Source organism: Petaurus breviceps, unplaced genomic scaffold, assembly GCF_028583685.1.
Source record: "Petaurus breviceps papuanus isolate PSGF00001 unplaced genomic scaffold, PetGlider_PUasm1.0 207, whole genome shotgun sequence".
NCBI lineage: Eukaryota > Metazoa > Chordata > Mammalia > Diprotodontia > Petauridae > Petaurus > Petaurus breviceps.
Genome location: NW_027185850.1, coordinates 23,238,754 through 23,252,227, shown reverse-complemented (window position 1 = coordinate 23,252,227; position 13,474 = coordinate 23,238,754). Strand labels below are relative to the sequence as shown.

General features: G+C 43.9%; 1 protein-coding gene across 2 annotated transcripts in view; it reads right to left on the bottom strand.

The window, feature by feature from the left end:
* The window catches only part of LOC138164818 (excitatory amino acid transporter 5), an 84,805-nt gene that overhangs the window by 7,954 nt on the left and 63,377 nt on the right, over window positions 1–13,474 (bottom strand). For both annotated transcript variants that reach the window (XM_069092748.1, XM_069092749.1), the window contains exons 4-6: window positions 9,081–9,123; window positions 6,813–7,038; window positions 327–426 (exon numbers count right to left, since the gene is read on the bottom strand). In XM_069092748.1, the coding sequence (XP_068948849.1) occupies window positions 327–426; window positions 6,813–7,038; window positions 9,081–9,123 (369 nt within the window). The remainder of the gene's footprint in view (window positions 1–326; window positions 427–6,812; window positions 7,039–9,080; window positions 9,124–13,474) is intronic.

Here is a 13,474-nt window from a genome sequence, read left to right as displayed (position 1 = left end):
ATGATGATGATGGTGATGAAGGTGATGGTGGTGATGATGATGGTGGTGGTGATGATGGTGATGAAGGTGATGGTGGTGAGGCTATCTCGCTTAACTCCATGTCCTGTGCTCTGTCCACTTTGCCATGTTTCTGTTCCTGACATTCATTCAAAGTGTGACTCTGGACAGAGCCCTTTTTCTCTCTGAACCAGTTTAAGATGGCGATGATAATCCCTGCACTCCTTCCGTTAGATGGTTATTGTAAGGAAAGTATTTTTCAGACTGTAAAGTGACCTAGGGAGGTGAACTCTATTGAGAATGCGTGACCCCAGTGCCTGCACACTCACCACACAGCCACAGCCACGATCTTCATAACAGACTCATTTAGGCACTGGCAGAAGCTGACCAGGGGAGCTCCGCTGTCTCCCATGCGTCCCAGCATGATCCCTGCAGTGGACACAGGCATCCATGAATGTAGCAATATGACACACATGCAAACACTAATAATAATCATTTTAGCTGGCATTGGATTAATGAGTTTTAAACCTCTTGGGGCAGCCCATCCCTTTCTGGAATAGTTCTCCTTATTAGAATGTTATCCTCAATATCAAGTCTAAATGTCCCTCTCTATAATTTTCCCCCAAAGCTCCTGGTTCTGTCCTCTAAGGCCAACCAGAATGAAGCTAATCTCTCTTCCACATGACATCCCTTCACTTTTTAAAAGACTGATAGCTTGTCTCCTCTTCCTACCACTGGTGACTTCTCCTTTTCAAAATGAAAATTCAGATACCACCAACAACATGAACTCTGATCTTCTCATCGCCCTTGATTTTCTCAAACTTAGTAATGTCCCTTCTAAACTGAGGTGCTCAGAATTGAGCTCAATACTCCACATGGGGTCTGACTGCCTTGGAGGTCAGTGAGATCATCACCCTCCTTGTCTTGGACAGCTGGCTCCTGTACCGGCTGCACCTTTCACCCATGTTTCAATCTCTCTAGAGACCCACGTCTGAAGGGCCCCCTCACTCACATCTCTATCCCCTGTACCAACTCACTGGAACCACAGCATTACTTCTCTGTTCATCGGCCATGATCCATATAGGCAAGTTTCCTGAGTATGATGGCTGATTACCAAGTCAATAGATGACAAACATTTATTAAATGCTTACTATGCACCAGGTCTTGCCCTCTTCCTTTAAAGGACAACTTTGAGTTCTATGAATTATCTTCTTTTTTGGGGGGGAGAGTATGTAAATTAAGATTTTTTATTAATTTCTTCTGCTTTTTACATCACCTTATTTCCAAACCTATCCCTCCCTCCTCTTCCATCTAGAAAACCATGCCTTGTAATAAAGAATAAAAAGGGAAGAAGGGTTGAAGCAGCTTCAGCAAAATGGATCAATGATTCAATCAAGTCTCACTGCATGTGCAATGATCCACATACACAATCTCCCACCTCTTCAGAGACAGGAGGGAAGTATATATTGCTTTCTTTTTTCAGGGCCAAGTCTAATCATTGTGATTACACAGTGCTTAGCTTGGGCTTTGTGGTTCTTTCCATTTATATTGTTGCAATCACTGGGTATATTGTTTTTCCTGGTTTTCTCTATTTCACTTTTCATCAGTTCAAAAATCTTCCCACTCTTCTCTTCATGGTCATTGTTTCTTACAGAGAGTTAATTTCCGTTACTTTCACATTCCACGGTCTGATTAGACATTCCCAAATTGGTGACCACTGCTTTTGTGTCCATTCTTTGCTACTACAGAAAGTGCTGCTATAAATATTGTGGCCTATGTGAGGGCTTTGCTTTTTGTCGTTGACCTCCTTGGGATCTATGTCAGGCTGCAGAATCTCTGGTTCAAAGGTTGTGGGTGTTTTGATTACACTCTTCATAGCGTGATTTTCACCTTGCTTTTTGCAGTTGGACCAATTCATAGATCCTCTAACAGTATTAGTGTGTCTGTCTTTCCAAAACCCCTCCCATGGTAATTGTTCCCCACTTTCGTCCTCTTCGCCAATTATCTGAGTGTGAGGTAAATTTCAGGGTTGTTTTGATTTATATTTCTCTTTATATTTTATATTTCTCTTAATAGTAATTTGGAGAAATCTTTCTTTTCTCCTTTTGAAAACTATTCATATCCTTCGTCCATTTACTTATTCATTCTTGTCCTTTTATTTTCATTTGTATTGATCTCCTATATACCTTGGCAATCAGGTTCTTATCAGAGGTATTTGGGCAAAGACATTCCCAGGGACACTTCTCTTGTTATCTGAGTAGTGTTGATTTTGTCCATGCAAAAGTTTTTTAATTTCATGAAATCAAAACTATTTTTCTTTCGTGAAAATGTCCCTTTATCTTTTTTTCAAGTCAAGGATTCTCCAAGCAATAGCTATGAAAGGACCTTAATGTGATTACCTTTTTTTTTAGTGTGATCTTTAATAGTCAGATAACATGTCAATTTTGTGTTTATTGTGGTATATGGTGTAGGATGTTGGTTTAAATTTGATGTCTGCCAAACTGCTTTCTGGTTTTCTCAGCAGTTGTTGTCAAATAGAGAGCTCTTCTCCTAGTAATTAATATTCTCAGGTTTACTGAGCGCTGAGTTATTGAAGTCAGTTATTTATGATTCTTTCTTGTTCAGTCTGTTCAACTCATCTGCTTTTCTGGTGTTTTGGGATTTTGTTAAAACTAGTGCAGGAAAGTGTTGATGATGACTGCTTTATTGTATGATCTGATGTCTGGAAGTGCTATTTCTCCTTCATTTTTGCTTTTTAAATTATTGAGAACCCAGGATCCTAGACCTTTTATTTTGTTATTATCTTGTCGAGTTTTAGAAAGTATCTCTTTGGTAAGTTTAATATAGCACTACATCTATAAACTAGTTGAAGTATTATCATTCTTATTGCATCAGCACGTCCAGCCATCATTACTGACTATCCTTCCAATTATTTAAGTTGTTCTTTGTTTCTCTAAAGAGTTTCCTTGGTAGAGTGATTCCTAGATACTTTATGCATCCTGTAGTTATTTTCACTGGGACTTCCTTCCTATTGGTTTTTTCTAGATTTTCCGATTTATATATAGAAATGCTATTAATTGTTTGGGTTTATTTTGTACCTTGAAATTTTAATGAAGCACTTACTCATTCCAATTAATTTTTTATTGATTTTCTGGGGTTTTAAAAATACACTATCATGTCATCAGCCAGTAAGATTATATTTGTCTATGTTTATACCTTTAATTTCTCTTATTTCATTGTTATTGTTAGAATTTTTAGAATTATGTCAAATACAATGGGGGAAATGGACATGCTTGCTTTACTACTGTTTCTACTGGGAAAGTCTAGTGTATCCTCACTGCAGATAGTACTGGATTTGGGGTTTAGATGTTTATTTTTTATCGTATCAAAATGACTCCTCTATTTCTCTGCCTTGCTGGGTTTTTAGCATACATGAGTCTATACTTTGTCAAAGACTTTCTCTGCACCTATTGATATAATTATGAATCCTTTTCAAGTCATTTGGGCCATATCAATTGCATCCCAGCATAAAAGTGGGTGCCTACTCCTACCCCAATTAGTCACTGAAGGCCCAAACATCTATTGAACCAACCAACCAATCAAAAGTAAAGGAGGCATGCATAAGTTCTTAATTAATTTGAAAGAATCATAAGGGCTTTGGGTCATTGGATTAAAAACAAATTATGTCACAAGGAAATATCGTATGATTGGTTTAATAGAAATAGTAATATCTTGTAGGGCTATGGAAAAAACAGAAAGTAAGTTCAGAATCACACATTCTAGTAACAATCCAATTGGGTATTTGTTGAATCTAATGGTGAAGACTTCTAAGAGAAAGTTGCCCTTTTGGGGGGATGGTGTTGAAGAGAGAATTTCATCTTTTTCTCTCCTTGACCCTCCCTGCACTGACCAGGTGAACTCAGAAGATCTGACTTCCCATCAGCATCAGTAAGTATTTTCATGCAGCAGTGGCTAATGGCAGCATCTGCCTCAGGAACTGAGAGAAATGCCAAAGAAAAACTTAACACACCAAGGAAAGATAGCTTTAGGACTCCCCAAGGGCATTGATCTTTGGAGCCCAGGAAAGAGTGATACCTAAAGGGAGTTTCATGAAGACTCCACAAAGGGAGAAAAGAACTCCTAGTAACCAGGAACCCTGAGTTTATGCTTTGGCTACATGTGCCCTCTAAGCTTGAGCCCATTCTCCCCAGGACCATTTTATCTCACAAGCTTCACTCCTATTCATCCAGATCTGTATGTTTGGGCTGTTCCCCCAGTTCTCTTCAGCTCTGCTTTCCTCTTCTGTCTACCCCCACCCCTCATCCCCAACTTTGAATATCAGCTCCTCATATACTTGTGTGATAGTAATGGCAATTAAAGATTCCCCTGTATTGGCTTGGTTTTCAAATTGATTGTGTTAAAACCCAGAGTTTGTTAATCCCACCTGTGGGATGGGCTTGTTGATGTGAAAAGAAAGTCCTGAACTGGGAGGAGCTGGTGATGTAGATTTGGAGAGACACTAGAGAGAGGCGGAAGATCTTTTTGGAAGCAGCACCTCGTGGGGAGAGAGAGGGGCTAAGAGAATTGCTGGTGGTCGCTTTGAATTGCCCTGGACTTTTGAGACCTGCCCCCTGAGCTGCCAAGGACTGAGGAGACATGGCTGTTTTGCTGGTACTTTGTCTGTCTGTTTTGATGTTATCTTGCCAGATTTGTCCACTGGTGAAAGACTGTCCTGTTGAAGAAGTCCTGGAACCTGGCATTTGGTTAAGAAGCCCTGAGACTGTCCTGCAGACAGAGAGTGAATACTGTCCACTGGTGAGGGACAGTGCTGTTGTTGCAGGGGTCTGAGACTGTCCTGCAGACAGAGTGAATACTGTCCACTGGTGAAGGACAGTGCTGTTGTTGCAGGGGTCTGGGAGCCTTTCTGTTGGTTCAGAAGCCCTGAAGAAGGATTTTCTTGTTGTATGTTTACAGAAATCCTGGGAGAGGGCTTTGCTAATGTGTTCAGGGGTTCTAGGACTGTTCTACAGACAGAGGATAAATTCATGAAGGGACTGGCAATGTATCTTATGGCCTTGCTAAGCCTTGTCTCCCCAGGAACTAAGATTGCTGAGAACTTGCCTCGTGTCAAGATGAAGAAAAGACCTCCATTTGGGTATTAAGTGCTGTGTTTAAACTTGATGTAACTCTGGGGTAGATTCAATTGTGATCCAGGGGTGGGGAACTTTTGACCTTTTTGTGTTCTGTGGTTGAACAAATGAATGTAGTTTACTTATGTTTGGAAACTAATCTCCATTTGAGAAGAGGGGCTTTGTGGTGGACTTAATTAAGGTATAGCCTGGGGTGGAGAAGTATTTGGAACAGGGACTTTGTAATTGATTGAATGATTGGAAAATCCTGGGGTGGGGTAGTACTTGGAGATTATTTAATCACGCTTAGTAAATGCTGTATTTTGAATGATGTCATGTTTTGATCTTCTCTGTTCTGGGTTTGTCACTGAATAAAATAGAGAGCACCTATGCTGGTATTTTGAACCTGGGAAGTTGCCTTTCCTTGGCATTACATTACAACTTGTGAATTGTTTTCATTCTATATATAGCTGTAGTATGCCTAGCACACAACAGTTGCTTAAAATGCTTGCTGATTGACTGGTTGATCCAGCCCCATCCCACTCTCCTTTTTAAATTCAAATTCGAGGGCAGGCTAAATTAACATCATCAGCAACAAGGTGATGGAGGTTAACTCAGTGAAACCCGGACTTGCCGAGGACACGTCTCAATGACAGAAGGAAGTCCTCCTCTGTCTTAAGTTGGTGTGTAAGAAGGTCACATATGAGGGAATTCTGCCATCCTTCCTTAAGGAGGTGAGAGGGATTTTTTTTAAATTAAATTTTATTTTGCTTTCCTATTTTTCCATTAACAAGCAGTTACATATCGCTTCCCAACTGGACAAAACCCAGTAAACAATAACAAATAATATGTATGGTCAAGCAAAACAAATTTCTTCATTGACCCAATGATATTTGCCTCATTTTGCACCCTGAACTTACCACCTCTCTGTCAGAAGGTGGGTAAGTGTGTTTCATCAGCAATCCTTTGGAATCTTCTTTGATCATTGCATCAATCGGGGATCTTAGGTCTTTTTTGAAAAAACATTTTAGGTCTTTCCAATTTATTTTCTTTTATGTTATTCTCACCATTCTGTAAATTGCCCTCCTGGTTCTGCTCACTTAATTTTGCATCAGTTCATATAAGTCTTCCCATGTTTTTCTGAAACCATCCCCTTAATCATTTCTTACAGCACAATAGAATTTCATCACATTCATATACCATGACTTGTTTATCTTTTCTCCAACTGATGAGCATGCCCTCAGTTTCCAATTCTTTACCATAAATGTTTTTGTACCTACGTGTGTGTTCTATTTTTGTTTTATCTGAGAGGGACACCTGGATTTTCTTAAGAATATCCTCCTGCCTCTACACAGAGAATGTAAGCACTGGGTGGGACCCCAGAACATAGACTGTCGGAGCAGAGAATGTTAGAACAGAAAATATTAGAACTGGGAAGGCCATCATCAAGGATCTAGTCCAATCCCTTCCTTCTACAGATGGGGAAACTGAGGCTTATGGAAGAGAAGTGATTCTCTCAAGGTCGTACTGTGAATTGGACCCAGTGCAGATTGTCTTTCTCCTAGCCAGGTGCACTTATGGTTGATCCATGGTAGCTGGGTTCGTTTTCTCCCTCCCCTGATCACGTCTCCAAGAGATAAAGACCCCAGGGAAAGGTGACCTTGAACCCAAGTGGTGGGCACCTACCCATGGTCGCTGAGAAGATGACGATCCCCAGCACATTCATGCCATCGCTGGTGCCCGGCTCTGACTTGTACACCACCTCGGGGGGAGGTGTGAGGTCCAGGGCAAAGTTCTGTACCTGGGAGCCATTCTCTTCCTGGACCCCGTAGATGAGGATCCGCTGAGGGGTAGTAGCCTCTGATGCCATGGCCTTGTTGGACTTGACCATCGGGGTGGTCTTGGTGCGGTACTGTCGGATGACATCCCCGTCCCCGCCGTGTCCCAGGAGAGCAGTCAGGGTAGAAGCAAGGGGAAGGTCAGAGAATTGTTAGCTGTAGTACTATGCATACAGTAGGTAATTAATGAATGTTTATGTCATTGAATGATTATTGCTCTGTATAGTTATTATAATAATGCTAAATGTTATTACTTAATAATAATAATAATAAAGAGGCAGCATGGAATGTTGGATAGAGAGCTAGGTGCCTTTGACACCTTCTGGCTGTGTGACCCGGGCAAGTCACTTGACTTGTCAGTGGTCCAGACAACTCCCTAAGCCTGAAAGCTGCAAGGCAGGTGCTGATTTGAATTGGTAAGGGGGAGTTTCCTCAATGAGAGTTTTCTATACCAATAAATCATGGGTTGGGCTAAAAAAAGGATATGATCATTATTAATCACAATATGTGTCTATTATTAGATAATTAAAACATATTAGACTTAGCATAGTGTAGTAGATAGAGAGCTGACCTTAGAGGCAGGAAGACCTGATTCAAATCCTACCTCAGCTGTTTACTAGCTGTGTGACCCTGGGCAAGTCTCTTAACCTCTCTGTGCTTCAGTTTCTTTATCTCTAAAATGAGGGGGTTGGATAGGGGCGGCCAGGTGGCTCAGCGAGTAAGAGTTCCAGCTCCAGTGTTGGGACGACCTGGAGATCGAATCCTGGGCTCAGACACTCAGCACCACACCCAGAAACACCTGGCTGTGTAACCTTGAGCAAGTTACTTAACCCCGATTGCTTAAAATAAATAAATAAATAAATAAATAAAATGAGGGGGTTGGACTCAGTGGCCGCTAATTTCCCTTCCAGTTCTAAATTAATGATTAATGTAGACTTTTAAATCAATATTTAATGATATTAATTAATAATGAGAGTGACACATTAATGAATATAATTACTTATTATACTTAGCCCCTCACGTTTGCTCATCCCTGCTCTCATTTGTCCTTTTCAATTGCTCTGTTGGTTTCAACATGATGTAAATCATTATTCTCACTAGAGAAGCAAGGAAATGGAATCCCAGAGAAGGGAAGTGACTTTCCCAGGGTCACACCACATCCCCCAAAAGGGATCATCCACCCTCTGCTGGAACACTTCCAGTGAGGGGGAGCTTGAGACCAAATGGGAAGCTTGTTCTGGTTTTGGACATCTCAGATTCTTAGGATGCTCTGGGTTTTCCTGATCAGAGATTTCCCTCCGTAACTCCCCTGCCTTGCTTCTCTGTTCTCCCCACCCCGTTCCTCCCTCTGAGCCAATCTGTTTCCTGTTCTCTTTGATAGCCATTTGGATATAGAGGACAGCTATCTTCTGTTCTCCACCTTATTCATCTCCAGTTCCTTTTTGATCCTCATCATTCCAAGGTCCTGCTCACTCGCCTTTGGAAGGGCCCCAGGTCATCAGTGTCCCTCCAAAAGCCTGGGGAGTAGAACTGCAGACACCCCCTGGATGTGAACTGACCAGAGGGAGGGTGACAAGACTGGCTTTTCCCTTGTTGTAGACGTTGGACAACCCAAGATTTTACTATCTTTACTAGCTGCTCGAGTCACACTTTCCAATATGGTTCAGTTTAATTCGACAAACATTTGTTAAATGTCTAGTATTTTCCAGGCTCTGTCCTAAGCGCCGGGGACGTGAAGATAAAAACAAAATACTTTTGATGGATATTGAATCTGAGGTCCATGAAGAACCACAACTGTATCGGAAAAACCAGCTCAGGAAGCAGAACATAGAGCCTTGATCAGATGGAATTCTTTGGTTGGGAGTGAGTGAGTAAGGAAGGAGAAAGTCTGGAGCCTTGGGCCTTGGATAATCAAGTGACCACACCAGGGTGCCATGAACATTTCATGGTGGGGGGGATGCACAACGGGAAAGGGTCACATGAAGGGAGAAGTATGGGCATTATGTGCAAATGTTGCTCGCTCCCCAGTCTGGTCACATTTGGTCCTGTGACATTGTCCTTCTGGGTTACCTTCCTCATATCCCACGCCATCCCATCCCAGCACTAATCCACTCACCTGTTTGAAGGTGGCTTCCACTAGGTTTGCTGGAAACATATTCCTGGAAGGAGAAGGAAAGGAAAGGAGGTCAGCCAGGGAAGATGTTAGGCTCAGACCTTAGCCCCAGAACCACATGCCCACCCAGACACTGAAGACCTCCACTGGACTGTAAGCTCTTGAGGACAGGAACCTATCTCATGGGCTCTTAGATGACAGGTTTCGATCTGGGAGGGACTCAGGTGGCCATCTAACCTAACTCTCACTTTAGGCCAGAGAAGTGTGCGTCCCCCAAGGTCACGTAGGTGGTAAGTGGCACTCCGTCCACACATCTGCCTGGTGACTCTCCTCTTGCCTCAAGCCTTCCCTGATGCTCCCAGCTCAGAAGGACCTTTCCACAGTTCAGTACTCCTGGGTCATTCTGATCAGGTCTCTCTTTTGTCCCTGTGCCTTGTAGGCAACTTATGAGTATCTAGGTCAGATTCCCTCCCATCCCCCAACACAATGTAGACTCCTTGGAGGCTGCGGTGGCATTAGTAGGCTTTTGATTTAGGCTTGTTGAACTGAAATGAGTTGATGGTGAAGAGTTATACCCATGTAAGGTAGTCAGGAAGATCCGAGTTCGTATACTAAGCCAGTCATGAAGCCATTGGTTGCCTCAGTTTCCCTATCTGTAAAATGCAGATAATAATAGCACCCACTTCCTTGTGCTGTAAGAATGTGATGAAATCACACAAAGTGCTTTGCAAGCCTGAATTTTATACAAAAGGTGACTATCTTCCTCGTTATTAACATATATTGGAAAAAGTCCATGTTCAGTACTAACATTTTACTGGTTCTGCTGGGAGTTACACAGCATTACTTGCCCTAGTAAGGGAAATAAGTGACAATGTGGTGCCAGCATGGATTCTAATGGAATAAATGCTGGTCCCAGGAGAGCTGTCCAAATGTACAGTGAAAGGGGGTAGGGGGAGAGGGATGGAAGGAGTGGGAGAGGGAGAGAGGCACAGAGAGAAGGAGAAGGAGAAGGAGGAGGAGGAAGAGGAGGAAGAGGAAGCAAGGGAAGTGAAAAGCCCTGTGAGCCACATCCTGCCAGGATCAGGGCACTTGGACGTGTCCATTCTCCTCTTGCTGAGGCCGCCTACTGGCTGCTGATGCAGTGTTGGGATATTTCCTGGCCCTGGCTTGTGGGATCAGTGAAGGCCAGGTTCTTCCAGACCCAAGCAAACCTCGAGCAGGGTCCAGTGGCTATCCAAGAACAGTGATTTCCAGATCCTGAACATGCCTCATTGCTATGGTGATAGAGAAGTTGTTATCCCAACCCTTCCAGCTTCTGTTCCCTAGTTTGACCTCTGGGCTGGGTTTGGGACCTGCTCTTATCCTCCCTCAGGATGAGGGAGGTGAAGCAGTGGGCCTGGGGCCACAAGGGCTTGGCTGGGCTTATCCAGGATGTATTAGTATTTCTTTTTCACATCCCAAGTTGACTATTTTAAGTAAAGTGTTTTTGTTTTCCTAAAGGTGTGATGTCATATCATTAATATTAAAACTGCCCAGTCTTCCTGAGGGTAGAATGGAGGCTGGGAATGGGGACTGAGCCAAGGTAGACCATATGGAGCCTGCCCTCCAAGAGGGCTCTTAGAAGTAGAAGGAAAACAGTGGGGAGGGGAGGGTGAAGATGGCCCCTCTCTGGCCTGTTCAGAGGCTTAGAGCATCAGATGGAGATTTAGAGCTGGAAAGGCCCACCAAGTCCACTTCCACCCACTTTTCAGTTGAGAACACCTAGGGTCAGAGAGATAAAATGATTTGCCTAGGGTCACAAATCAACCGATAAATATTTATTAAACCCCTATACTGTGCTAAGCTAATAAGCATCCCAGGCAGGATTGGAACTCAGGTTTTTCTGACCCCAAGTCCAATGCTCTATCCACAGCTCCACACTGGAAAACATTATTATTTGGAAAGGCCCCAGGGGTCAGGCTCATTTTATATGGCTCATGAGTTTATATGGCTCATGAGTTCAGGGCCTTGTCTCCAGTCGCACAGCTGGTTCAGAGATGGGTCTAGAACCTGGTACCTACTCCAAGATACCAGAGCCTTGCCTGGAACTCTCAGGCACCAGAAGCCAGTGTGCCAGCTTGTGCCAGCTCATGCCTGCTTCTTATCAGAGTGGGGATGGCTGAGAAGTGCCATTTTGGGCACTTCAAATCCTGAATTTCCAGGCCAGCCAGGGCCCAGGTGAGGGTTCAGGCATCCCCCTCTCACAAGCAGGGCTTCCCAAACAAAGACAGCCTTGTCTAGCTCACATAGCTGGAAGGGGTGGGCCAGTCCTTGTGGAAAGATTGCCGGCTGCCAGGACAGGACTCCCACCTTGCCTCCAGAGAGATGTGTTCATTACGTGCAGGTTTCAGAAGGTGAGTCATGAGCAAGACACTTCCAGACAGCTCTCAGGAACATTCTCTGCTCTTGGTGCCAATTGCTAAGGCTCTCTCTTGGCAAGCCTGGCTGCCCCTTGCACAAAGAAACTGCTCATGGAGGTAGGGAGGTGTCCTCACAACCAAAGCCTGCAGACCACCCAGCGACACAGCAAAGTGTTCTTAGTGAAGAACATTGTAGACTTCCCATCTTTTGTCCTGCTTAGAGCTTTGGAGTGTTGTACTTTGCTCTGGATGTCACATTTTAGGGAGGTTAGTGACCATCTGGAGAGCATCCCCAGGACAGAGGAGAGATTGGAGACCAGGCCATGGGCTGAAGGAGTCTGTCCTATCTTGGGAACTGCACAGAGTTCAGAGAATTCTGGAATCTCGGACTTGCAATGGGCCTCAGCAGGCAAAGCCTGAACAAGAATGCCCTCTTCCATGTCCCTGGTGAATGACAGCCCAGCCTCTGCTTGATAAACCTACTACTTCCAAGAGAAAACCATTTTCTCCCCTAGAGAACAAATACCTACATCAAATCAAACCTGCCTGTCTACAGTCCTCCCCTCCCTCCCATCCCTAAGTCCTAAGTCAGCCCTCTGGGTTCCTTCCATTTGCCAACCTTGCAGATGCTTAGAGATGTCTATCACACCCTCCACCCCTTCCCCAGCATTCCCTGTTCTTACAACTGATTCTTATATGGCTCCATCCTGCTTGTCTTCCTTGGCATGGTCTCCAGTTTATCGACGTCGTTACTAAAATGGGGTGCCCAAGACAATACTCCACATGGGCTCTGACCAGAACACAGTTCAGAAGGATGGCTAATTCCTAGAACTGCCCTCCCTTTAATGACGTCAGAGATCCCAATAGCTGCTCCATTGCATGGCTGACACAGTATGGCCCACTAAGCCCCCTTTCCTGGATGTTCCTGTCAAACCATGCCTCCCCCACTCCTGCAGTGGTACCATTGATTTCTGAGCTCTGATATAAGGCTTTTTGTTTATCTTAAATTTCAGAAAATGAAAGACAAAGATTGGCACCAATACTCTAGCTCATGAGAATGTTTTTGGGGCTGACTCTGTCATCCAGTGTGTTAACAATCCATTCTAGCTTTGTCTGCCATCTGCAAATTTGGCAAGCCTGCCATCTTTGTCTTTATCCAGGTCACTAAGTAAAACATTAACCAGCACAGGTCCAAACACAGACCCCCAGGACATCCCATTGGAAACCTCTTTCCATGCTGGCGTTGGACTGTTGGCACCTACTCCTTGGGTTTGGCCATCTGGCCAGGTACAAATCTATCCAATTATATTCTCATTGAGACTTCCTTTCTCCAGCTTCTCCGCAGGAATAATGTGAGACTCTTTAATGCTGTGCTGAAACCTAGGCATGCCATGTTGGCAACATTCCTTTGAGTAATTCATTTAACAATCCTGTCAAAGGAAACAAGATTACTGTGGTGTGACCTGTCCTTGGTGAAGCCAGGAAGGCACTTGGTAACCACTGCTTTCTTTTCTAGCTGTTCACCAACTATTTCATGAGTGATCCTTTTGAGAATTCTACCTGGAGCCCAGGCCAAGCTCACTAACCTAGAGTTTTGGAGGCTTCCTTCACTTTTTTGGAAGCTGGTACTCTCCAGTCCAGTGGTGCTTCCTGTTTCCTTTCAAGATCCCTGACAGCAGCTTGGGCTCTGATGGGCCAGCTTTTCCAGGCCTGAGGGTGTCATTCACCTGGGCCAGATGGCTTGCCATCATCCACGGGGCTCCCTTCCTGACTCCTTATTTATCTTGGGCACCAATGCCCAGCCAGTCATTTTTGTCCTGTCTTTCTCCTTGTCAGAAAAGTAAGAAGCACACTAAGGTCTGAGCATCTACCCCATCTATCCCAGGTCAAGGTTTCAGCTCTTCCTTAAACCTCCTCTTTCTCCCAATCTAGTTGAAAATGCCAAATACCCCCCCCTTCTTTTTGGTCCTTAGCTTCACTCTCCAAATGGGTTTCCCT